Below are 25,284 nucleotides of genomic sequence, written 5' to 3' on the forward strand. Positions count from 1 at the left end.
AGAAAACTGCAGAGACTTGTCCAGGCAGCTGGTAGGAGTCAACAGTGTCAAAGGCACCAAATAAATAAATGGAAAAAAAACCCTTTTAATTGTGTGATTATGTAAATCTGGAGAATGTTTTTAGGAAATAAACATCTCGAGGAACAGAAAACCACAGCTTGAACGATACGTGGCAAAATGGGCTGGTTTCTGGTAGGTTGAATTGGAAAGTGATGTGCTTGGGTTTTAAAATTGGAAGAAGAAACATGGATGCGCAAAGCTGCCAAAAGGCAGGAATGGCTCCTCAGGAGGAGGTCTCCTTGGGAGTAAGGCTTGGGACTAACTGGCCACTCCCCTAGCCTATTTAAGGAATGACGACAACTGAGGCAATTTGCAGAAAACAACTTTGTTCATATTCCTTCGGGTATTGACTCCAGAAACGTCTGATTGGCTCTTGCTTCTCTCTTGTCATTTTTCCTGCAAATTGCTTCTGGACATTCTGCCAACCACAGTAAGCTTACGGTTATCTGAAAGACTGTGCCTCAGAATTGAGTTATTATTTCTTGGACTATTGTTGGCTGTTAATGAAGTTAAATTAACAGCCCTTGTTCAGAAAAGACTGATTTAAACTGTACTTGTGTTTGAACAACTACTAAGAAAGCTCATTAGTAGTCCTTAATTAGTAAACTAAGGTTTGTTCGGACTTTGTGTGTGCTGTGTTCTTTGTGGTCCGTAGCTGGGGCAGAACAAAAACCTTAATTCCATGTCTTTATCCTACAAAGGTCAGAATTGTGCAGTCAATGGTTCCCCCTGAAATACTTTATGGAAGAAAAAGTTGATGAAAAGGGTATCCTGTTTCAGGTTTCCAACTCATATACCCAGTTGTTAGGTAAAAATAACATTTTACTCAGAGCAAATAAGCAATTTACTCAAGACAATGGCAGGCAAGGAAAGGAATCAAAACAGAATCTTTGGAAAAAGAAAGCTTGCCCCAGTGGTTTTGCTTTCAATGGAACACACAGAAAGTAGTCAACATTCAATCCGAAGTTCAGAGAGCCAAGTCAGATTTGTGTAAAACAAACAACTTAGCCTTTTCTTCACTTAAAGAATTCTGAATTACAGAGACTGGAAAAAATTGAATTATTTGGAGTGAAAAAAATTAGAATTAAAATATCACAAAATTATAAGTAAGCTTTTAAATTCTGTAGACCCTTCATCAGACCAGGTGGGAAGTAAAATCAGAGGCAGAAAACAGAGGAAGGAGCAGAAAAAGTAATTCATCCATTTCGTACAACTTGGGACAGCTATTGCTAACCAAATGTAGGTGGAGTGATTGAGAGTTTTGACATCATGCAATAAGTATTTTTTGAGGAGGCGGGTAACAAAACTGAAAAGAGGAGATGACAATGAGAGTTGACATCCATCATGTTGTAGAAAGAAAGAATTATCTTTATCTCTTTCCTACAGGCCCACTAAGCATTTAAGAGGTTTGTCAGCATGATTTCCTAACTGGTTTAAAAGGCTGCAACAAGTCAATTCATGTTTTGAGAAGGTACATTTTCTGTATAATTAGATCAACAACCTTAAATCTCATGTGTGATGCTCTCTTATCACTAGTTCTCACCTATCATTTTGTGGTGTCCGATTCTTGGCGGCTTTATAGGCAAGTGCTCTCCGTCCTACCCTGTCAAGCACAACTTCTTTCCGTTGTTGGAGGTTCATCTTTGGATCAGCTTCAATGTTGTCCAGCCAGCGTGTTCTTTGCTTGCCCCTTCTTCTTGTTCCACTAATCATTCCTAGCATCATTGCCTTCTCCAATGAATTTGCATGCAAGACCGGGCCAAAGTAAATGACCCTCCAGAACATCTTCCTTTGAGTCCACATCATTCCTACTAAGTGCTTAGTTTCTCCTCGTGCTGGGCAAATCCTTCTGTTTCAAATGTGTTAATTGAACAATTCAATTCATAATGTTGCCATTTGTTTTCTTGTCTTAAAACATATGAAGAACGGTTGCTGGAATTGGGCGCGTCTAGTTTAATGAAAAGAAGGACTGGGGTGACATGATAGCAGTGTTCCAATATTTGAGGGGCTGCCACAAGGAAGAGGGAGTCAAGCTATCCTCCAAAGCATCCAAAGGCAGGGCAAGAAGCAATGGGTGGAAACTAATCAAAAGAGAAGCAACTTAGAACTAAGGAGAAATTTTCTGACATTTAGAACAATTAACCAATGGAACAACTTGCTCCAGACGTTGTGGGTGCTCCAACACTGGAAGTTTTAAAGAAGAGATAGGACAACTGTTTGTCTGAAATAATAGAGGGTTTCCTGCCTGGGTTGGAGTAGATCTCCAAGATCCCTTTCAACTCTGATATTCTGTCTTTATATTGTATGATTCGTTAGAACCTTCGGCATTGCAAATTTTATGCCATTAAGTTTAATTTGTTAAGAAAAATCCATCTTGAAGGCCACTGTGAGACATCTTGCACATTTTTTTTTGAATGAAGGATCCAGTTGATTTTAATAAAGCTGAAAATACTTTCTGGGGCTATTGTTTTAATTCTAGTATCTAAGCCTGAATGGGCATGAGTAGTATTATTGAAAATGTCATAGACTTTAGAGTAGAAGACCCCCTTCTATAATCCCTTATAATTCTATGATTTTATGATTTATTCATTCATTCCTCATCAAGATTCTTATAAGGATCTGGGCTTGCTAACACTACAAATAAAGACTATTTTTAAGTAGAAAACTCTATTGGTTTAAGGCTAGATAATATTAGAATGATTTCAGCATCATTTCTCTCATGTGGTATTGCAAAATTGACTACATAGTTTTCAATTTGTGAAATCAATCTATCTTTTCAATTCAGTGTTCATGTGTTAAAATATAAAATATTTCTGGCATCAAATCTGTTTCATTGGAGACATTGTTAAAACAAGGGCTATTCATTTTGGATCTTAAAAACTGTGGCTTGTTGATACTCCATGCATGGTTACTTAATAGGCTTTTTTTCTGTAAAAAGGGACCTTTGAAATTAATTAACATTGGTCAAAAACTGCGTTTGGTACACCGTTCCATCTAGGTTAATGACTGCAATATTTAACATTCCTCCCATAGTGTGTAAAATACCGCTGTGTTTGTTTCCAAGATTTATAGTAACCCTATGACAGATACTACAGATACTACAACGATACTATGGTGGATACTACGTCTGATTCACTGGACTGCTCAGTGACTGATATATTGGGAACTCAAAACTGAATGACTGTGATGTGCTTTTGGGGGGAACCAGCCTTAAAATGCCCATTGCAGCTGGCCCAGAATGCGGCAGTATAAAATTAAGTGGAGAGGTCTTGCATTACCTTCAATATGAAACAGCTTTACCGGCTGCTAGTTATCTTCCGAAACCACTCAAGCTTTCACAGTATATGAAATCATATGCATTTATGCTGCCGCCAGCACCATCAACTCCCACACAGTCCATCCCATCTCATGCCCTTATTTATGCATCAATAAGGGACCTTGCACAGGTCCAACAACTATTTGGTAATGTGAATGCCCGCTTTGGCTTTCTCCACAGCAAAGAGCATCCTTGTGGAACAAAGTGCTGTTGATACTGAAGCAAGTCACTTCCTTTTTTTGCTGTGTAGCAGGATCCCAAAACACACTTATTTCCTCAGGCTCCATTTTTCTTTATTGACATGTTTACTGTGTTCTGTAGGCCACACAGAATAATTAAGGAAGTCAGTTCTAGCTACCGCTCTCTGCAAACAAATAGGCTGTTGAATAGCAATAGCACTTAGATTTATATAGTGCTTCGTAGTGCTTTACAGTTCTCTCTCTCTCTCTGCAGTTTACAATGTCAGCAAATTGCCCCCAACAATCTGGGTCCTCATTTTACCAACCTCGGAAGGATGGAAGGCTGAGTCAACCTTGAGCTGGTCAGAATCGAACTTCTGGCAGTGGGCAGTCAGCCTGCAACACTGCATTTTAACCACTGCGCCACCAGGGCTTAAATTGTTCTGTTTATATCATAAGCAATATAACATTAGAGCATATGTCGATAAGAGGCTGAATGCTCTTATGACCCATTTTTGAAGAAAAAACTGTAAAAGTTGAATCTTTACTCCTTTAGCTGTGCTTTCCCAATTCATAAAACTTTAAATTATTTAATCGTGACACACTTTCCTTTCCTCAGTACGGGAACACAGAGCTATTCTCTGTTCTCTTTAAAAAGAGCTATCCTCTTTTTAAAAACAGCGACTAATTCTTTCCAAGGACATATATCCTTCGTATCAAAACTATCTCAGACAGAACAAGGTGCCAAAAATAAAATTCAGAATTTGCTGCCTTAAAAAAAAAAACCTCTGTGGGAAAATTCACCCATAGCACGGACACCCTTTTGGAGTTAAATGTATCAAAGGATTTGAAGCTACAGTGTTTTTTAACCAAGCAGACAATTCATAAACAACATGTACTTCAATCCCAAAGAACGCATTCGGGCCACATATTTCAGAGCTTATTAATTTTCTGGAAGATCCTTTTCCAATGCTTACAAATATATGGGTTTAACCTGGAGGACTATATTTCTTTACAATCCGACTAGTCTGAAACAGCTCTGTGATCGTCACTAATTATATGAACTTGATTCAAGAGCTTCAAGAGTGCGTTTGGATTGTATGGGAAGAGACCTTTTGCATGTAGCCTAGAAATCGACTTCTGCAATTGTTGGAAACATGCAGTTGCTTTCTGGAAAGTTTCATCTGCTAATTTAAATTCCGGGGGAGATAGTTTGCTGCCGGAATCTGATGAAATATTCAAATCTTGCTCAATGAAAAGGAGCCCTTCTTGCTTAGAGGTTTTTGCCTTCTCATCAAGAACTGCTTTATTTGGACAGGCCCGATAGTTTAAAGCTTCTTGTTCTGTGTCTGTAAAACGTTCTTCTCTTACGCATTCTACATCAGAATCTTCTGAGCTGTCGTAATCAACCAGCTTCTGAAAAGCCCCCGATAAATGTGGCTCACTAGATGCGGTTACAAAATCAAAACGGTTGGGTTGCATGGCTTGACTGTCTCTCTGACGGAGGGTAGACAAATTCAGGGAGGAAGGCAAAAGGGCCTCCGTACGAGGCCGTGTATCATATGCAGTGATCTGCCCAGTCAGATCTGAGTTGGGGACCTTTTCCTGATGGCAGGACAAGTTCTCCCCCCAAATTCGGAGATCTTTGCCAACGGTGAACTTAAAGCATTGGGAAACTTGGACGAAGTGGTGCCAGTCTTCTACGAGAAGCTTCAAATATTGCACAAAGTATTCCAAGAAGCAGGTTTCCGATGAAATCAAGAAATCCAGGAGAACTGTGGCATCAAACGCGATGCTCCCTAACAGACATAAGAAGAGGCAGTGGGGATTATAACCGTTCTGATGTGTCCGATTGTCCTGGGTTCTTTCATCTGAACGGCAGAGGGTGAAATTAACGTCGTGGCGGAACCTCCAAAATAAGCAAGAAACATTGCAAATTACAACATCGTTTTATCAAGAACTCTTTTAACAGTAGAGCTGAATTTACGTTTATTATTTTTGGCTAAATAAATCAAGACCGTTAGAATGATCACGGCGCTCAAGCATTCTCTCCCACTGTGTGCTCTAATTCAATGCACATTGTAAGGATAAAAGGGAAGAAGGTGGACCAAGTGAAGAAAGAGAACATGCTTGTTTTCGCCTCCATCAGCTGTAATTTAACATTAACTTATGAGATGGAAAAGGCAGCCATCGGTAATTAGTAATTACTAATTAGGAGAACTTGATCACTCTGTGGGCAGAGTGGACACAAAGTATAGTTTAAGGTAAAGGTAAAGGTTCCCCTTGCACATATGTGCTAGTCGTTCTCGACTTTAGGGGGCGGTGCTCATCTCCGTTTCAAAGCTGAAGAGCCAGCGCTGTCCAGACGTATCCTTGGTCATGTGGCCGGCATGACTAAACGCCAAAGGTGCACGGAACACTGTTACCTTCTCACCAAAAGTGGTCCCTATTTTTCTACTTGCATTTTTTATGTGCTTTCGAACTGCTAAATTGGCAGAAGCTGGGACAAGTAACGGGAGCTCACCCCCTTACATGGCACTAGGGATTCGAACCGCTGAACTGCCGAACTTTCGATCAACAAGCTCAGCGTCTTAGCCACTGAGCCACCATGTCCCAAAGTATGGTTTAGATATATTTAAATAAATAACAAATATTTGTCTTCATTTGTGAACTAACAAGCCATTGGAGAATAGTATTTTGTAGTGTGTCACTGAAATAAAGTAAAGGGAAAGAAACTGGAGTTTAGTAGGGACAATCTATGTTTTATCCAGGTAGTCTTCAGGTAAAATTTTTGAGTAGAATTCAGTATGCAATGATCTTCCATATCCTGCATAAGGAAATCCAAACACAAGGCAGCACAAAGTAACTAGGGGCAAGTAAGATGTTTCAGACAACTGCCATAAAAAGAATCAGTGGTGATGGATTATGGGACTTCCAAGATACCTAGAACACAGAGTAATAGGGTTGGAAGGGACCCTGTTGGTCTTCTAGTCCAACCCTCTGCTCAAGCAGGAGACCCTATACTATCCTGGACAAATCTCTTTTTGAAAACCTCCAGTGATGGAGCATCCACAACTTCCGGAGGTAAGCCATTCTACTGATTAATTGTTCCCACTGGGGGGGACGGGGGGATTTCTCCTTAGTTCTAGATTGGAAAAACCCTGGAAAAAAATAAAATATTATATAAATAATGGAAATCAGTAAAATCTGCAAAAAAAAAAATAATAAAAAAAAATAACTGGAATTCATTTTAAAGCACATGCTTGGAACCTACATCCTAAACACTCTTGCCTCTTCCCTACGGAAAGGGAAATGAACTGATTTCACAACAAAGCTGAAGAACTACCGTATTTTTTGGAGTATAAGACACACCTTAGTTTTTGGGGAGGAAAGTAAGAAAAAAGCTGATTGGCAGGTGGATCTGCCTCCCGGAATACCCCCAATCAGCTGTTCCCAGAGGCTCTGTTTGGGGGTTCTTTTCTGAAGTTTCGTTTCTGATGCTTTTTTCAGCCTCTGAAACCTCATTTTGAGTAACTGGGCGGGGCTACATTCAGCGTATAAAACGCAACCAGATTTTCACCCTGGGGGGAAAAGGTGTGCCTTATACTCCAAAAAATATGGTATGTCAAAATTTCAGAATACAATTCTCTCTGTTTCATTGAGAGTAATTAATGGACCAGGAGATTCCTTCACTGATCTCTCTGTCAATGTTTCTATGGTCTTATTTAAAGGACAGGTGCATATTTGCTTATCACGTTTATGATACGGAAGAATGCTGTACATCTTCTTTGTACTGCTTGTCAAATTCCTTGTATATGGAAGAAAAGAAACTCTAGATAATACCTGATTCTAAATGCGAAAATTATTCATGCACTACTGTATTTGAGAGGAACAAATAAAGCTTGCTAGATTTGTCCCAGGAACTGAAGGAATTGGGAATAATTTTGTCTTAGGAGGAGTGAGACGCTGGAAGCAAAATGAAACGGAATGAATGAGTGTTTCAATTTGAACGCTGTTTGCCTGAACTGTGTGTTCACTTTCAAGATATTTATGACGATCGATTAATTTTTAGCAAATACAAGTTGATGGCTTCTGGGAAAAGGGGCACTAACCTTTTCGAGTTTAAATAAATTGCCAGTAATGACTTTACAGCTTCTACCATCTCATCATCTTGTTCTATAAACAGAGAAATCCACATGCAAGGGTGTTCAAGTAAGCAGATACTGGCAGGCGGCTTCAGGTGGCTTTTTAAGACTGTCAAGAGTAGACCCATAACACTCTCCAAATGAACTAAAATGAAGAAGAAGAAAAAAAATCAATGGCAGCCCAAAATCATATACATTTGCTTTGGATTAAAAATTTACAATATCTGAGGAACAACGATTTTTTTTTAGCATTACATGTTCTATTGAAATGTTTTACAGGAAATGCAAAGGAGAAACAATAGTGAAAATTCTATTTTGTAGGGAACCTATTCCAAAACCTATAGGTGACCAAGAGTGACAATATCTTGCTTGCCAACGTCTTTTAAATCTAAAACTCAGGAAGCTCAAACTGCCCAAGGAGCTGCTGATCCAGTTCTACAGAGGAATTATTGAGTCTGTCATCTGCACCTCTATAACTGTCTGGTTTGGTTCTGCAACCCAACAAGACAGACACCGACTTCAGAGGATCATTAGAACTGCAGAAAAAACAATTACTACCAGCCTGCCTTCCATTGAGGACCTGTATACTGCACGAGTCAAAAAGAGGGCTGTGAAAGTATCTACAGACCCCTCGCATCCTGGACATAAACTGTTTCAACTCCTAACCTCAAAACGACGCTATAGAGCACTGCACACCAGAACAACTAGACACAAGGACAGATTTTTCCCCAAAGCCATCACCCTGCTAAACAAATAATTTCATCAACACTGTCAAACTATTTACTAAGTCTGCACTACTATTACTATTAATCTTCTCATCGTTCCTATTACCCATCTCTTTCCACTTATGATTGTTGCTTGCATCCTTACGATTTATATTGATATTGTTTCCTAGTATGATTTGATTGCTTTTTTGTACCCTATGACTATCGTTGTGTTGTACCTTATGATGCTTGATGAATGTATCTTGTCTTTTATGTACTCCGAGAGCGTATGCACCAAGACAAATTCCTTGTGTGTCCAATCACATTTGGCCAATAAAGAATTCTATTCTATTCTATTCTATTCTATTCTATTCTATTCTATTCTATTCTATTCTATTCTATTCTATTCTATTCTATTCTATTCTATTCTATTAAACCTTTAAAGAAGCTTTTCACTTCAAATTAAAACTTGCCACAAAAGGCAAGAGCAGCAAGGAAAAAAATATCCTAAAAACATATCAACTTTACTGTCTTTTTGTTTTCTTCTTTTTCCTTCCATGTCTCCATTTACAGTGATTGCAAGAATTTGGTGGGATCTAACCAGCTACAGGTAGGATGGCAATAAAAAAAAATTAAAAAGGTATTTTTACTCGGGTGCCAAGAACATATATCACTACAGATAGTTCTTGATTTACAATAGTCCCTTTAAGTGACCATCTGAAGTTACAGCACTGAAAAAAGTGACTTAGGGCAGTTGCTCGCACTTATGACCATTGCAGCATCCCTGTGCTCCTGTGACCAAAATTCAGATGCTTGGCAACTGACTTATACTTATGACGGTTGCAGCGTCCTAGGGTCACGTGATTCCCCTTTTGCAACCTTGTGGCAAGCAAAGTCAATGGGGAAGCCAGATTCACTTAACAACCATGGCACTCACTTAACAACTGCAGGGATTCACTTAACAACTGCGGCAAGAAAGGTCGTAAAATGGGACAAAACTCACTTAACAAATGTCTCGCTTAGCAACATAAATGTCGGGCTCCATTGTGGTCGTAAGTCGAGGACTACCTGTACAGTCTTGGGAGACAAGAAGCCATTTTTAAATACCAGAAAACGCTACTGGTACTGACTTAAGGACTTAGTGAAACGATGCAAAGTCTGGGCTCAGGGAAGAAAGGATCCATTTTCAAATTCAACGCGGCACAAGCTTTTTGCCCATGTAACAGATTAAAAGTATTCACGCCTACAGCTTCCATAATCCAGAAAACCGATCCTGTGTACATATCATTATCCACTCCACAGAAAACTCTCCACTTTAGCTGAGCCCAATCTTTTATGGACTGTATATCGAGACTTCTGGGAGTGGGAACTTCTTAATTAAGTTGGGAGACGCAATCAAACTGAATTTCAAATTGCACACTACACTGAACACCTCAATTCTCTATAGAGCCTTTGGATTACAACACCTGCTCAAATTAAACACAATCCTCCCACCTCTTGTACGATGTAACTTTGCTATAGACACCTCTCTATGCCACGATGGGAATATTCTCAATGTACTGAAGCAACATTTTACTGAAATGCCAGATGAATGAATAACTGGCATCTTCTCTTAAAAGTAATTTATTTCTCCGGCGTCTGCGAAACCAAAATTTGCACACCCATTCTGCAGTCACAGTTCTTTCTGTACATCTTTATGATTTGATCCTTAAACTCTATTATATGGGTTAAAAGAAAACACCATCTTTAATATTTTCTTATTATTATTACTGGCGTTGCTGACGTTGCTTAAGATTATCTAGGCAGTGAAAGGCAATCAACTTTAAAGCTTTAGTTAATCCGTAATCTAGTAGCTAAAGCTTGTGGTTTAAGTTATGGAACAAAAAGTTCTCGAATTACTATGATAAGTCCACGGATCTGTCTGGAAAAAATATTTCTCAAAGCATGTGTAACTTATAAGTAGATAGTAAATCCTCTTCAGCATACTGGAAGGAGAACTAGTTCAACAAATAAAGGAGAGAAAAATTGGTGGATTAACACATTTCTCCCTTCCACTCAATAAAATATTAACTTCCATTCCTCTAAATAGGGGTGTCAAACTCAATTTCATCAGGGTTGTGTTTGACCTCGGGGATCAGGGCATGGCCATCTTGATGTCACTTGTGTCAGGGGCATCTGTGGTTGCCCGAATGCTCTGCCAGTGAAAACTGGCTCCCGAGCTCCGTTTTCGGCCACAGCAGCCCCTTGCCATCCTCTGCCAGTGAAAACAGAACTCAGGAGGGTGCACGCATGACCCTTTCAAGCTCCATTTTCACTGGCAGAGGCACTGTGGGCTGGTCTTTCACTGTTCTCAGGGCAGCCCACGAGCCAGATTTAAGCGCCTTGAGTTTGACGCCCCTGCTCTAAACTGCTATCACTTCAAAACCAAAAAATATATATTCAAAAATACGGTGGCAACCCCATTCGTAGGTGGTCTGCTCACAAAACACTTTCCTGTGAAACTTTGAAGACACTTTAGGAAGCAAAATTACCTTGTGATTCAGTTTTGTAGGCAAAATCCTGGATCTTCGTCTCTAACGCTTTAAGCAGAAGCAAGCTTAAGGATCTGAAGATCACTACGTCGAAGTTACCCTTCGCCTGTGCTTGAGGTTCAATTGTGCTACCATCAAAATGGCGGGTGTTTCCACTAACACACAACCTGCCCAGCCAATCAGAATTCACAAAGTGTAGCACGGTGTCAGCCAATGCTAATCGATCGTTGTCAAAATGAGGGTCCCGGGGTGAGGAAGGAAGCGCCTTTGTCTTGATTAGGTCTTCGCCAGCTTTGTGAAGAATGCAGTTCTTAAGCAACGCGATCGATTTCTTCTTGATGAAACCAGGAACAGGTGACGTGGCAAGGCAGCCGATATCGTAAGAGTTCAAAAACAATACCCTCTGGCATCCAAGGTTGAGTGGCACTTGGATCCTGGAAGCTACAAGCAACTCAAAGAGATCTAGAAAGCTATTCATGTCATTTGTTGATGTTGCAGATAGTGGAACATTGTGAGCAGATGAATAATAAGAAAGGATGGAACTGTAAAAGTTTTCCAGCATGTTGTCAAGGGGAGTAAGAAGTTTCTTCAGGTCACCTATAATAACAACACCACCAGCATCAAGCAGGGCTTAAATATGATAAGAGAGGCCTTAACTAAACTATCAGTCAAAATTAGAACTTTTTTCTCATTAAAAACCTATTTCTTCCCTGAAAATTTACAAGACAAGCGATATCCATAACAATGTGAACATATCAGCAACTTTCATGAAGAGTAACTGTGCACTGATCTTCTATTAGCTACTTGCAACGTAATGCCAATTGAAACAGTACCTTCTTTGCGAGTGTTGTCATCATTCAAAATTTCTTTTATTATATTGGTCAAAGTCCAGAGGCATTCCGCTATCCAACTATTACTGGGAAATCCTGATAAAGTCTCTAAACAAAAAGCAAGCCAGGCACTATTTAATGAATTCTGGGGAAAGAGAGAGAACGCACGTTATTGAACAAATGATGACTTCTTGGACATTTAGATAACCTTTAACCCTTCTCCAAAAATCAAAACAAGGGAGAAGCATGAAATAGGCAAACTTTTTCGCATTGGCCGTGATGGATTTCCTCATCATTTTGCACCCTTTAGTAAGTGACTAGCTAGCCAAACCAGTAACACAAAGCAAGGTCTATATATCTTATTACCCAACTCTTATACCTTTATTACTCAACACTTTGTTTTACCAGTCCTAAAAGCAGAAAAGCACATAGAATAGACAGAATAAATAGATAGATCTAAAGATAGATCGGATAAATGTTGGAAGTGTAATCAAACATTAGGTTCATATTATCACATGTGATGGACATGCCCAAGAGCAAGAAAATATTGGATAAAAATACACACATAGCTGGAAAAAATGATAAAACTACATATAGACTTGAAACCAGAGATATTTCTGCTGGGCATTCTACCAGAAAAATATGATTAAAAGACTGCATATTTGATTCTGCATATATTAACAGCAACTAAAATTGTATTTGCGCAACAATGGAAAAGTGATGAGATCCCGTCTGAGGAGAATGTAATTAAAAAATATTTGATTGTGCAGAAATGGATAGATTAACACTTGCTATTAAGGATAAAGAAGAAACTGAATATTTTTTGATAGGGGACACATTTTATCAATGGCTAGATAACAGAAACAGAAGTTAGAAAGGAGGAGATATGAAGGGAGATAATGGTATAGAGGAGAGTCGTTAAAGAAGATGATGTTAAATGTTAAGCATTAAGGTTAGTATATTATAATGTTATTATATTATTAATATGATAGTGATGGCTAAATATAATGAAGATGTATACATATGACTATTTAAACATAATAGTACCCAGAATACGCACTGTTTGATGAAAATTGAGTGTTATATAAATAAACCATGAAAAAAAAAGATACATGCAAAGCAACAGAGTAATAATAAGCATAATACGATATCAATAAGAGGTAGTAGAGAAGATGAGAAGGATGATAATACTAATATTACAGCCATACATCGGTAAATATATCTAGACATAAAACAATACTGTGAGGATTAGGTATATAGGCTCCCTTACTTAATTAATCCACATATAGGCGTCCGTACTTAATTAGGATAAAATCAATTATATACTGAATTAATTCAGATTGAAAATGAGAACTCATAAAGCAGCAAAGTTTATCTAAATAGCAATAATAGCACTTAGACTTATATACTGCTTCACAGTGCTTTACAGCCATCTCTAAGTGGTTTACAGAGTCAGTCAATTGCCCCCAACAATCTGGGTCCTCATTTTACTGACCCTGGAAGGATGAAAGGCTGAGTCAAATGATATGCTAAATCATCCAGGATGGTTTTACTAGAAACTGACAGCACACAGTTAGGTTCACATATCTCATTAACCTGTAAGATTGACATTTGGCTTAATATGGTAGCCAGTTTTTGTAATTACAGCTTACCACCTAGTATAGGGGTCTGCAACCTTAAACACTGAAAGAGCCATTTGGACCCGTTTCCCACAGAAAAGAAAACACTGGGAGCCACAAAACCTCGGTCGGAGTGGCCAACTCGACATCACTCACTTTCACCAGTCACGACCCCCCTAGCCACGCCTACCTAGCTGATCATTAGGGCAGAGAACCAGTCGTTAAAAAACAACGGGAACCACAAAACCCTTTTGACATCTCTCCCTCTCTCCCTCCCTCCCCTCTCCCTCTCCCCCCCCCTTCTCTGTATCTCTCTGTCTCTGCCCCGGCTGCTTCTCCATCCCCTGCTGTCACCCTTACCTTCTCAGGCCAGCTGAGGAGTGACTGGGAGGGGAGGGCGAGGGGTGGGATCATCCAACAGAGAGCCACAGCAGAGGGCCCAAAGTGCCGTTTGCGGCTCCGGAGCCGCAAGTTGCAGACACCTGACCTAGTACGTTGTGCAAATCCAGCCAAAGGTGATTTATTTAAAATAGCATTGTTAGCATGATGGGTGAAATCCATCCCTCTCTCTCTCTCTCTCTCTCTCTATCTGAAAAGCTGGAAACTAGCATTCTCTCCAACCTGTTTTTATATGGAAATATGAGCAGTGCGGGTAGTCCACAATGGAGCCTAATTTTTTTGTTGCTAAGCGAGGCAGTTGTTAAGTGAATTTTGCCCCCTTCAATGACCTTTCTTGCCACAGGTATTAAATGAATCCCTGCAGTAGTTAAGTTAGCCACACGGTGGTGAAGTGAATCTGGATTCCCCACTGACTTTGCTTGTCAGAAAGTCTCAAAAGGGGATCATACGACGCTGGGACACAGCAACCGTCATAACTATGAGTCAGTTGCCAAGCGTCTGAATTTTGATCACGTGACCAAGGGGATGCTTCAACAGTTGTAAGTGTGAAAAAATAGCCATGTCCCTTTTTTCAGTGTCGTTACACCTTTGAATGGTCACTAACTGAATGGTTGTAAATCTAGGACTACCTAAAGCACATGTTTTTCCCTTTATGCCTTTAGCAAGCTTAGAAGAAATTTTAAGTAATGTTTTCTAAGCACTGCAGTCAAAATGCTGGGCTGCCAATGCCTCCTCATGCTGAGGCATCATTGAAGAACATTCAGGAATCTATCTGAGAACACAAATGGTCTTACTTTATCTACCTAGACCTTTGGTTAAATTCCCTACTTTCATATTCTGTCGTGCAGGCTTTAAAGTTTAATGTCAAAGAATTTTTCCACCTACCTATTCTAGCAATCACTTCTATAAAGCTTAACTTTTAAAGCTCACCCTAACCCCCGTAACGTTTTGTTCTCCTCAATCAAATGAACAGATTATTTATTCTTCTAATTTAAAAACTTCCCACATTTTCATACTGCTGTAAATACCTTCATGGCAATTTTCTGACGGTTGAAAGAAAGGGGAAGGGTTCTGTCCTAAGGAAAAGTACAATGGGTGGGAAAGCTATGGATTTGGGTGGGGCGCTACCATTACTTTGAGTTCAGTCAATTCAGGCTAAAAAAAATCTATTTTGGAGAATAGATGACAGAAGCAAACAGTCGCTTCCATACATACACTAGATTTGCAGGAAAATCTGCAGGCATTTTGAACAGCAGAATATCCAGAATGTGATTTCTCTTGTCCTGTGAAGCCCTCTGCCTGATTATTTTAGTACTGCATTTGTCACCAGTTAGCAGGAGGAAACTAATGAGATACAGTTGCACATGGAAAAGAATCTGCATAAAAATGCAGAATGTATACAGAATGTCTGTATACTTAACATGGTTAGCACCAACTATTTTTTTGGTATAGAAAAGTAGCAAGTCTGGAAAAAAAAAAAGGCCAGCCTAACAACCTTCCTATTTTTTTTTTTTTCATATTTTAATGAAATATGTAAGGAACATTCAAGCGTATCTCCACTCCCCATCTTTTAAACCAATGATATGCCACAAATAACTGAAAATTACACGCATGGACTAATAATGCATCCTATGACATAGTGAAAAAAACAAATGAGGGTGGGCTACAGAATTTTGAGATGAGCTACTAATAGCGGCAAAATTACTGATGAACTATACTTGCACTTCTTTTTATTTTTATTCATCAATGTTTTTTAACTGTTTTATTCCACAGGGTTCTAGTTTTATACAGCTAATGTTTGTAAATAATCAAACACAAACATGGCATTAAAAGATTGCAAACACAGCACAATTAGGAAAAAGCAACCAGGAATTTAAAATGAACTGAAAGATAACCAAATGACTCAAATCTAAATACACTGGAAAAGCCTCCCCCACCCACGTGGTTTGAAAACTCAGAGCTTTTCCTGGCTGTTTTTTTTTGGGGGTGGTGGGAAATGTTTTATTCTCCCACAAAAATAAGAAATGTTAAAATTCTCTTGAAATATCGTATCAGGTAGGGAAAAAAAACAGGAAATCATTCATTCATTTTTAAGATAAGCTAGCTAAAAAATTGTTACTCCATTAAAATTCTATTAAAATTCTATTCACGTTCTTATATATATGTTTATTTTGACTGTTCACCGCCCTGAGTCCTTCGGGAGAAGGGTGGTATAAAAAATTAAATAAATAAATAATAAATAAATAAAATAAAATAGTGGTTGAATTAGATGCATCATTAAAAACACTTAGCTATACATAATAAAAGTAAAGGTTCGCCTCGCACATAGGTGCTAGTCGTTCCCGACTCTAGGGGGCAGTGCTCATCTCCATTTCAAAGCTGAAGAGCCAGCGCTGTCCAAAGACATCTCTGTGGTCATGTGGCCAGCAGGACTAAACACCAAAGGCGCATGGAACGCTGTGACCTTCCCACCAAAGGTGGTCCCTATTTTTCTACTTGCATTTTTTACATGCTTTCGAACTGCTAGGTTGGCAGAAGCTGGGACAAGTAATGGGACCCTGTTACGTGGCACTAGGGATTCGAACCGCTGAACTGCCGACCTTCCGATTGACAATCTCAGCATTTTAGCCACTGAGCCACCACGTCCTTTTTACAACCAGCTATACATAATACATATCCACAAAAAGTATAGTTTAGTGGAAGAGATATTTCCTTTGATATAAATTATGAAGAATGTCTCTTTAAAGAATATGCTTTGTCATTTATGGATTTATAGTATTTACATTTTTTTTTTTAAAAAAAAAGCTGGCCCTCTTTTCTAAGGGCAACATTTGGGAGAAAAGTACATGGCCCAATGAGGAAGGCAGAGACATCTGTCTGGCCAGCCCAATGAGAAAAAGCAACATAATTAGAAGGGGGTAACAGATGGCACCACCAGGTATAAGCTTATCTCTTCTTTTACTAGGAGAACAAAACAGGTGCACGAGATGTAATTAGTATTTTTGCTGGGTGGGGATTTATAACATTAAAGATTAAATTTTAACTTCTGTACTACGTGCTCAATTACAAAATCCTGAACTGTTACTGTTGGCCACTAAAGTAAAAACAAAACTACAAAGCAGATACATTTGGTTAAATAGTAACTCCAAAGCTCCCTTTCTGACTTACCTCTTCTCTTAGCTGAAAATGCACAAGGGAAGCCAAACTTTTAGAAGCCATGTGAGAGAGCTGTTTATCTGAACTACGTAACAGATGAATCTAGGAGAAATGGAAACAGAAGGAAGTTGTAGCTATGTGACACCTTAACAAAGGAGTTGGAGGAAAATACCACCTTTGGGAAACTTACTAATTCAGAGACAATGTTTGATTCTTGCAGGATTCTCAGGATCTCAACGTATTTCTGTTTTATTTCAGTAGCCACCTCTTGCAGATGAAGTTTGGCAAGCATCATATCGATCAAAGTTAACTGAAGCAGAATAATTTCCCGGGCATGGCACTTCAGATGGCTAAATTTTTTAGAAATATCATGTTCGTTGTTTATTGGGTCTAAACTGGAAGAGATCTGAGCATCCAACTTACGGAAAAAATGACAGGCACATAACTCACAATTTTTTGCTGATGAAAAAGCCGAAGGATTTAGAAGAGCTGCACAATTGTAACTATCTTGGGATAACAAAGCACCAGCAATTATATCATTATACATTTTTTGAAGGAAGTGAAAGTAAGTCTCCATTATCAGCAATTTTTATATATCCAGGGATTCTTTATATATTCAAATCAGCAGGATTTGAATCGATTTTTTTTTTTCAGGAACTGATTCTCATATAAGATGTAACTTTGTAAAGATTCCAGTTCCATTGTTTATTTTCAGGAACTGACTCTAATATAAGATGTAACTTTGTAAAGATTCCAATTCTACTGTACCTAAAAAAAAAGATGACAAGAAATGTGAGGTCAGTAATGATTCTTAGTGAAAAGTCAAAACAATTCAAGTTACGTTACCAGATAAGAAACATTTCAGCACCAAGTACTATTCAAACATGGCTACTAATTACTTTTTTTATTAGATTTATATTGCATTATTTCCTCAGTCAAGGTAGTTTACATGGAGGCGGCTGTTTTTTTCATTCTCACAGCAGCAACCCTCTTGAAGCAGCCTGAGGGAGGCAATTAGTCTCTCATTTGGCCTATTTTTTTGCATTTCTCTCTCTATATATATTTTGAAACCTTATATATTTTTACTACCCCAAATTATTAAAATAATTTTGTTGTCTGAGTCTAGGCCAGAACCTGGCTTTACCTAGTTGCAGTCTAACAACCTAACCATTAACATGGGTTAAGTTGAGCCTGGGTGGTGCAGCAGACTAAAGTGTTGTTAAGTAGCACTTAGCTGCCAGCTGCCTGCAATTACTGCGAGTTCAAATCTCCCCAGGCTCCAGGTTGACTCAGCCTTCCATCCTTCCGAGGTAGGTAAAATGAGGACCTGGATTGTGGGGGCAATAAGCTGACTTTGTATAAAAAAGAACAACGCTTTGGGGGGGGCAAAAGCCCTACTAAGCAGGCATATACAAAAGTATGAAGGCTATTGCTTAATGCATTGTAAGCCGCCCTGAGTCTCCGGAGAAGGGTGGCATATAAATCGAACCAATAAATAAATAAATTTAATCATAAGTGATGTAGATGCCATATTCTAAACTAGTTGTACTAAAAAATAAATATTGAATTATCTAAAGTACCTTCAGATTTTTTTCTATCACATGTGGTCAATTCTGCTCAAGACCTCTCAAATAACTATCCTAATCCTATCTCTTAAAAATCTATTTGAAAACAATTCCTGTCTCTTCACCTGTTTTTTTTACACTTCTCCATTTTTGAAATCTTAAATACTCATGCTGCATACAGGAATGTAGTCTAGAGGAAACAAATTACTTTATTCAGAGCAGCTCCCAGTATTTAACTTAGACTTGGAAGTTAAGCATCCTAAAAGGCAGCAATTCTAATCCGCTTCTGTATTGTTACTAGGTAAATTTCTAATGCACGAGTACATCAATGTAATTAGCAGGAGTTGCACTTTAGGATTTTTTTTTCTTGGTCCCAACAGATGGCAGTTTGTGCAGTGGTTAAGGCACAAGGCGTGTACATTGGGAGACTGAGTTTTAATCCTGTCTCAGGCACAAAACCTCAAGAAGCTTCTTGGATGAGAAAAGAAACGTCTTCAAAGAAAAACCTGTTGTCCTATGGTTGCATCTCTGGGACAACCATGACCTGGATGACTGAGAATCTCCATAGAACATCGAGAACTACCTGTGTAGAGGTAGTCCTCGACTTACGACCACAATTGAGCCCGACATTTCTGTTGTTAAGCGAGATGGTTAAGTGAGTTTTGCCCCATTATACGAACTTTTGGGTCACCGTTGTGAAGTGAATCAAAGCAGTCGCTAAGTTAGGAATCTGGTTGTTAAGTGAATCTGGGTTCCTCATGAGCTTTTGCTTGTCAGAAGACTGCCAAAGGGGGGGGGGGCATCATGTGACCCTGGGGATGCTGCAACCATCATAAATATGAGCAAGTTGCCAAGCAACCGAATTTTGATCACATGACCACGGGAATGGTGCAACAGTATGAAAAACGGTCCTAAGTCACTTTTTCCCTCAAAGCTATCGAAATATTCACTAAGTCTGCATTACTATTAGTCTTCTCATCGTTCCTATCACCCATCTCCTCCCACGTATGACTGTATGACTGTAACTTTTGCTTGTATCTATACAATTTATATTGTTTCCTAGTATGATTCGATTGCTTATTTGTACCCTATGACTATCATTAAGTGTTGTACCTTATGATTCTTGACAAATGTATCTTGTCTTTTTATGTACACTGAGAGCTTATGCATCAAAGACAAATTCCTTGTGTGTCCAATCACACTTGGCCAATAAAGAATTCTATTCTATTCTATTCTATTCTATTCTATTCTATTCTATTCTATTCTATTCTATTCTATTCTATTCTATTCTATTCTATTCTATTCTATTCCTAATTCTATTCTTCCATTCTACTCTACTCTACCCTACCCTACCCTACGCTAGATGCTTTATGAACGTATCTTGTCTTTTTATGTACACTGAGAGCATATGCATCAAAGACAAATTCCTTGTGTGTCCAATCACACTTGGCCAATAAAGAATTCTATTCTATTCTATTCTATTCTATTCCTAATTCTATTCTTCCATTCTACTCTACTCTACCCTACCCTACCCTACGCTAGATTCTTGATGAACGTATCTTGTCTTTTTATGTATACTGAGAGCATATGCATCAAAGACAAATTCCTTGTGTGTCCAATCACACTTGGCCAATAAAGAATTCAATTCAATTCAATTCAATTCTATTCTATTCCTAATTCTATTCTTCCATTCTACTCTACTCTACCCTACCCTACCCTACGCTAGATTCTTGATGAACGTATCTTGTCTTTTTATGTACACTGAGAGCGTATGCACCAAAGACAAATTCCTTGTGTGTCCAATCACACTTGGCCAATAAAGAATTCTCTTCTCTTCTCTTCTCCTCTTCCCTCCCCTCCTTTCCTCTCCTCTCTTCCCTACCCTACCCTTTTTTATTCCTATTCCTATTATTTCTATTTCTATTCCAGTGCCGCTGTAACTTTGGTCACTAAACGAACTGTTGTAAGTCAAGGGCTACCTGTGTATCATAGGTAAATATAAGATGATATATTCTAGGCATAGGTAACACAGATATGAACAGGGGAACCCTACCTTTCCATTCTTCTCGGCTACGTTCCAAGATTGGAGGGGGGGCGAGTGGGGGAAAGACGGTCGTATTTCCAGGAGGGATGATTTGCAAAATAATAATAATAATAAATAATAAATAATAAATAATAAATAATAATAATAATAATAATAATAATAATAATGTCCCCCTCCCAACACTGATCCTTACATTGGAGCAAGGACACCCACCCCCACTCCTATGCAACACCCCCCATCCCCTGCCCCCCCCAACCACTCCAATCTTCTCGGCCTTCCGACCAGACGGCACCGTTTTTCTGAGGAGATTCAAGCTGCAAACCACCCCTCCCCCACCCCCACTTGACAGCCGTTATCAGCCAAGCTCTCCCTGGCTCGGCTATCGCTACTTCCGGTGGGACCATAGAGGTTTTTTTAAAAAAAGCTTTACAACTTCCGGCGGGAAAGCCGTCTTCTCGGGCAAGAGCGGAGGTGTGTTGCCTGCGTGTGGGGAGAGGGAAAAGAGGAGGAGGAAGTGGGTCGGCGTCGTTCTGCCCACCCGCCACTCTATGGTCGAGGTTCCTTTCTCTTCCTCCCCACCCTCTCCCTCCCTCCCTCCCCGGAGAGCCCAAAGAGAAGTAAAAGTTGTCGAGACGGGGCCGGAAGTGTCCGTAGTTGTGGGGAGGGGGGCGCGCTCGGAGGACTCGCATCCCTTCGGGGGAGCCGAGGAGAAAGAGAGACGGCAAAAAACAAGAAGAGGAGGAGGAGGAGGAGGAAACGCCAGGAGGGAGGCGGGGAGAAGGCGGGGCCTTTCCACTCCCTCCCTCCCTTTCGCGGCGTCCAATCAGGAGCGGCGGTGGGCGTCGGCCTTGCGTCGAGCGCGCCCGCTGATTGGCCGCGCGCCGGGGTCAGCCCAGGCCCGGTGACCCCGGAGTAAAGGAGCGGAGGTGGCTCCTACTCCCTCAGGCAGTCAGTCCAGTCCAGTCAGTCAGTCAGTCAGGGCAAAGTGGCTCCCTTCCTGGCTGCCTTTCCTTTCCTTTCCTTCCTTCGGCCGACGACCCGCTTTGCTCTTACCGACGCACCGGGCAGCCCCCCTTTTTCTCCCCCCCCTCAACTTCCCTTTGCTTTCCCGGCAGCCGGGAAGGGAAGCGCCCGGGGGATCCCCGCGGCTGGGCCGGGTCGAGCCCTGAAGCGAAAAGAGAGAGAAAGAAAGAGAGAGAGAGAGAGACGGAAAGACAGACAGGTAACGGCCGGCGGGGAGGGAGGGGCTTAGTGGGGCCCAGCCCCCCCCAGAACAGCAGGAGTGGGGGGAGGGGAATGGGGGAGCCACAGCTGTGGGGGGGGCGACTCCCCCCCCCTCCCAGAGGCTGCCGTGGCCTGAGGTGGGGAGGGGGGGTGTCTCTCTCTGAAACTCCCCTTCCCGGGTGGGCCCTGGTTCCCCACCACCTGCACCAGGAAGGGAAAGGAAGGGAAGCTGCTGCTCCTGATCAAGGGAGGGGCATCATCCACCCAACTTGGGGGGGGGAGAGCACAAAAGGCATCAAAAGCCCACCCCACCCAAAAAAAAAGAATAGGTTGGTGGAACTTAACAGGAGCAAGCATAGAATCCCATGGGGATGGAAGGGACCCTTGGAGGTCTTCTAGTCCAGCCCCCCCCCTGCCCTGCCCCAAGAGGTGGCTCAGCGGCTTAAGATACGGGGTGAGCTTGTCAATCAGAAAGGCTGACACTTTGCCGGTTCGAATCCCTAGGAAAAGGTCTCCTGTGTGAGCGGGGAGGGTTGGACTAGATGACCGCCAAGGTTCCCTTCCAACTCTGTTACTCTTAACTGTAACTTCTTCTCCCCGGGTTTTGGGGGGGAGGGATCTGCTAGGGATCACACACACACACACACACACACATACATACACCGTTTTCTCCGTCCGGTGGGTATGAAAGGTGGCAAAAGAGACTGAGATGGGGAGTTGGCAATTGTAGGGCTTAACCCCCCTAAACTGGAGGAATCTGGGCTGAGTTGGGACGAGCTAGCCAGGGTACGTACGGTGGGTTCAGGCTGGGGTTGATGAGGTTGGGAAGGACTAGGCTCATTTTGCAGCTTTCCTCTAGGGTGAAGGATTGAAATGCGCAATGGCAGGGGTTGTTCAGCACGTCCTATGGGCCCAGCAATGGAGGTTCTATGGAGATTCTCCATCATCCAGGTCATGGTTGTCCCAAAGGTGCTTTTCAGACTTCCCGGTGGCCCATTGAAAAAGCAGCTTTGTTGACAACTATGACCTGGATGATGGAGAATCATCCACAGACGTTGTCTCAAAGCAGCTGGACTTCCTTGGTGTTTTGTTTGAAAAACGTTTCACTTCTCATCCAAGAAGCTTCTTTAAAACTGGGAAGAAAAACTGAAGGGGAAAAAAACCCCCCATCTTTAGGACACAGCAATGAAGTCAATCAACGGATAGATCTGGAGCCTGGTGCATTGTGTGGACCCGAGTTTAGGAGTTTGTTTCAGCCTGCTGTGGGCAATCTAGGGCATTGGGTTAATTGTGTGAACCAGGGTAAAGCTAAGGATTGAGTGTCTTGGGAGGAGGGCAGAGCAGATCATGTTAAGTTGCGTGTATGCAAAATGCTAACCCATGGTTATCTGAACAGTGAGTTTTTTTCTGATTCGCTTGTCTGGCATCACCCAACATACTGAACCACATTCATGTCTGGCATGCTCAGGCAACCTTCTTGTTTAGCACACCATTCTCCCTCCACCCCCGCTCTCCAAAAACCAGCACTGGTGTTAGTACTGATAACAGCGTGCAGGCAGTTTTCATCTGGGTACATCCTAGTAAAAGACATTTTTAATCTTTGGGCAGAACATTTGTGAATTTGGAACACTTCAGGCTCAGCACACTGGTTTCAAGTTAGAAATGCTGTGTTTTGATTCTTCCAGGTATGTTGAGTTTTAAATATTTCCAGATTGAACTCAAAACAGACGTGTTTGGGGCTTTCAGTGATTCTGGAATGCTTGAGACAGTAGAGTGCATTTCCACTAAGATTGGAAAGCCCGTTTTGAACTGAGAGTAGCCATTTAAAACTCAAAACGGCAATTTGTAGTCTAAACGTTATATTTTGATGTAGTGGTTAAGGCACTGGGCTAGAAACCGGGAGACACTGAATTTTAGTCCCATCTTACGTACAAAGCCAGCTAGGTGATTTTGGACCAGTCACTTTCTCTCAGCCTTAGGAAGGCGGCAATGGCAAACCACTTCTGAAAAACCTTGTTAAGAAACAGTAGGGACTTGCCAAGACAGTTTCTGAGGGTAAGACCCAATTGAATGGAAGAAAAAAATAAACTTATTTTTCCCTCATGGTTCTGTAAAGTAATAGAATATAAAGAGTAGAAATAAGTTGGATATCATGGAGTCTAAATTCTGCCCAAAACCCTGCTGTAGCATCCCTAACAACCATCCAGTTTCCGTTCAAATACTTCCTGTGACAGTGTGTTCTATTGTTGAAGAGCTCTTATCAGAAATTTATCTGAATGCCCAACTGAAGTCGTCTTCTTAATTTAAGTCCATTGTGTTTTGTCATCAGGAACAACTGCAACAGTCCTGCCCAATTTTCTACATAATCCTTCATACATTGAAGGACAGCTATCTTGTATCAGGTCTCCACATTACACATAGCCATTGACTCCAATCATTCAGTTGCTCCATTCTTAAGACTCAGTTTGTCAATGTCATTCCTAAAATTCTATGGCCAGAACTGGATGCAATATTTTAGGTATGGTTTGACCAACCTTTCTTTGCTTAGCACCTTTCTCCTGAATTAATCCTGTTTAGCACCTCCTAAATTAATCCTGTTTATTGGATTAATTTATTAATTTGTTTGTGTGGGTTTGCATAATACTTTAAATTATAAATTAATCAAGTAGTCTATATAACATGGTAAACACATACATATTCAAAACCCGTTAAGAGTTAAATTAACCATACCTAACATCTTATGGTAATGCAGCTGCTTGGTTTGGAATTGACTGTAATGTCTCTTGTATGAACTAGCATTTTTGAAGGTTTAGTGGCCCATTAAAAAAATAATATTATACAAGTATTCTGATGAAGTGTGGCCATTAAAAAGCTGCAGTGTTCTTTGAAATACATTTTCTAAGTTATACCTCAGGATTTTCTCAACGATTATGAAAACAAATGCTTTTCTTTCGACCTCAAAAAGTAAAAAAAGATTTAGTTCACATTCTGTACATGTTTCTTTTACTCAAAAGTATGTTCCATTCAGTTTAACAGGATATATTCACTGGTTGGCAAATTTAAAATGGCAGTTGCAGATTTCTTTTTCTTCTGATAATGTGTGGAGAGGGAAGGTATGAAGGACATCCACTTAATTTCTGTTGCTTGGAGGAATGCAATAGGCAGAGCTGATTCTTTAAAAATATACAGAAGAAGGAATCATGATGGGGAAGAATTAATGAAAACTCATCCTGGAAGGTTGGGAACATAATAGAATAGATTAAAAATGAACCATGCTGGATCAAACTAAAGATCCATTTGATCCAGCACAGTGGCCAGTCAGATAGATCCTTTGTCAAACCCTCTATCAGAATATGAGTTAAGTTGCTTTCTCATACAGTACTTGTGTTCCCTGGCAACAGTGATTCAAAAACACACTAGCTGTGATGCTGAAGGTAATACATAACAATTCATTGAAATCTTTATCCTCCATGTACTTGTCTATTTTTGTAGCAGTCCGGGTTGGCAGGAAT

At 40.4% G+C, this 25,284-nt stretch overlaps 3 protein-coding genes across 3 annotated transcripts in view; 1 reads left to right on the top strand and 2 right to left on the bottom strand.

Annotated features, from left to right (window-relative positions):
* The window catches only part of CERS3 (ceramide synthase 3), a 75,712-nt gene extending 67,906 nt beyond the window's left edge, over positions 1-7,806 (bottom strand). The window contains exon 1 of the mRNA XM_087878324.1: positions 7,668-7,806. The gene's annotated coding sequence lies outside the window, so the exon portion shown is untranslated. The remainder of the gene's footprint in view (positions 1-7,667) is intronic.
* LINS1 (lines homolog 1) lies at positions 1,164-20,685 on the bottom strand. The gene is made up of 7 exons (XM_034424706.3): positions 20,558-20,685; positions 17,130-17,707; positions 16,952-17,041; positions 11,769-11,910; positions 10,936-11,532; positions 7,668-7,845; positions 1,164-5,464 (listed from the first exon to the last, which is right to left on the bottom strand). The coding sequence occupies exons 2-7, from the start codon at positions 17,514-17,516 to the stop codon at positions 4,579-4,581; spliced, it is 2,280 nt and encodes a 759-aa protein (XP_034280597.2). The 5' UTR covers positions 17,517-17,707; positions 20,558-20,685; the 3' UTR covers positions 1,164-4,578.
* Positions 20,686-21,411: 726 nt separating this feature from the next.
* ASB7 (ankyrin repeat and SOCS box containing 7) overlaps positions 21,412-25,284 on the top strand; it is a 41,163-nt gene continuing 37,290 nt past the window's right edge. The window contains exon 1 of the mRNA XM_087878329.1: positions 21,412-21,770. The gene's annotated coding sequence lies outside the window, so the exon portion shown is untranslated. The remainder of the gene's footprint in view (positions 21,771-25,284) is intronic.

Source organism: Pantherophis guttatus, chromosome 13 (assembly GCF_059756535.1).
Source record: "Pantherophis guttatus breed Tessera chromosome 13, ASM5975653v1, whole genome shotgun sequence".
Lineage (NCBI taxonomy): Eukaryota > Metazoa > Chordata > Lepidosauria > Squamata > Colubridae > Pantherophis > Pantherophis guttatus.

Excerpts from the sequence above, each read along its gene's own strand:
- LINS1 (XM_034424706.3), bottom strand. The coding sequence starts at position 17,516 with ATGGAGACTTACTTTCACTTCCTTCAAAAAATGTATAATGATATAATT. Across the intron at positions 11,911-16,951 it reads ATTTTCAGCTAAGAGAAGAG|AATTCATTAAATAGTGCCTG; the intron begins GTAAGTCAGAAA and ends CTCTTTCCCCAG. Across the intron at positions 5,465-7,667 it reads ATTTATTTAAACTCGAAAAG|GTTCCGCCACGACGTTAATT; the intron begins GTTAGTGCCCCT and ends CTTATTTTGGAG.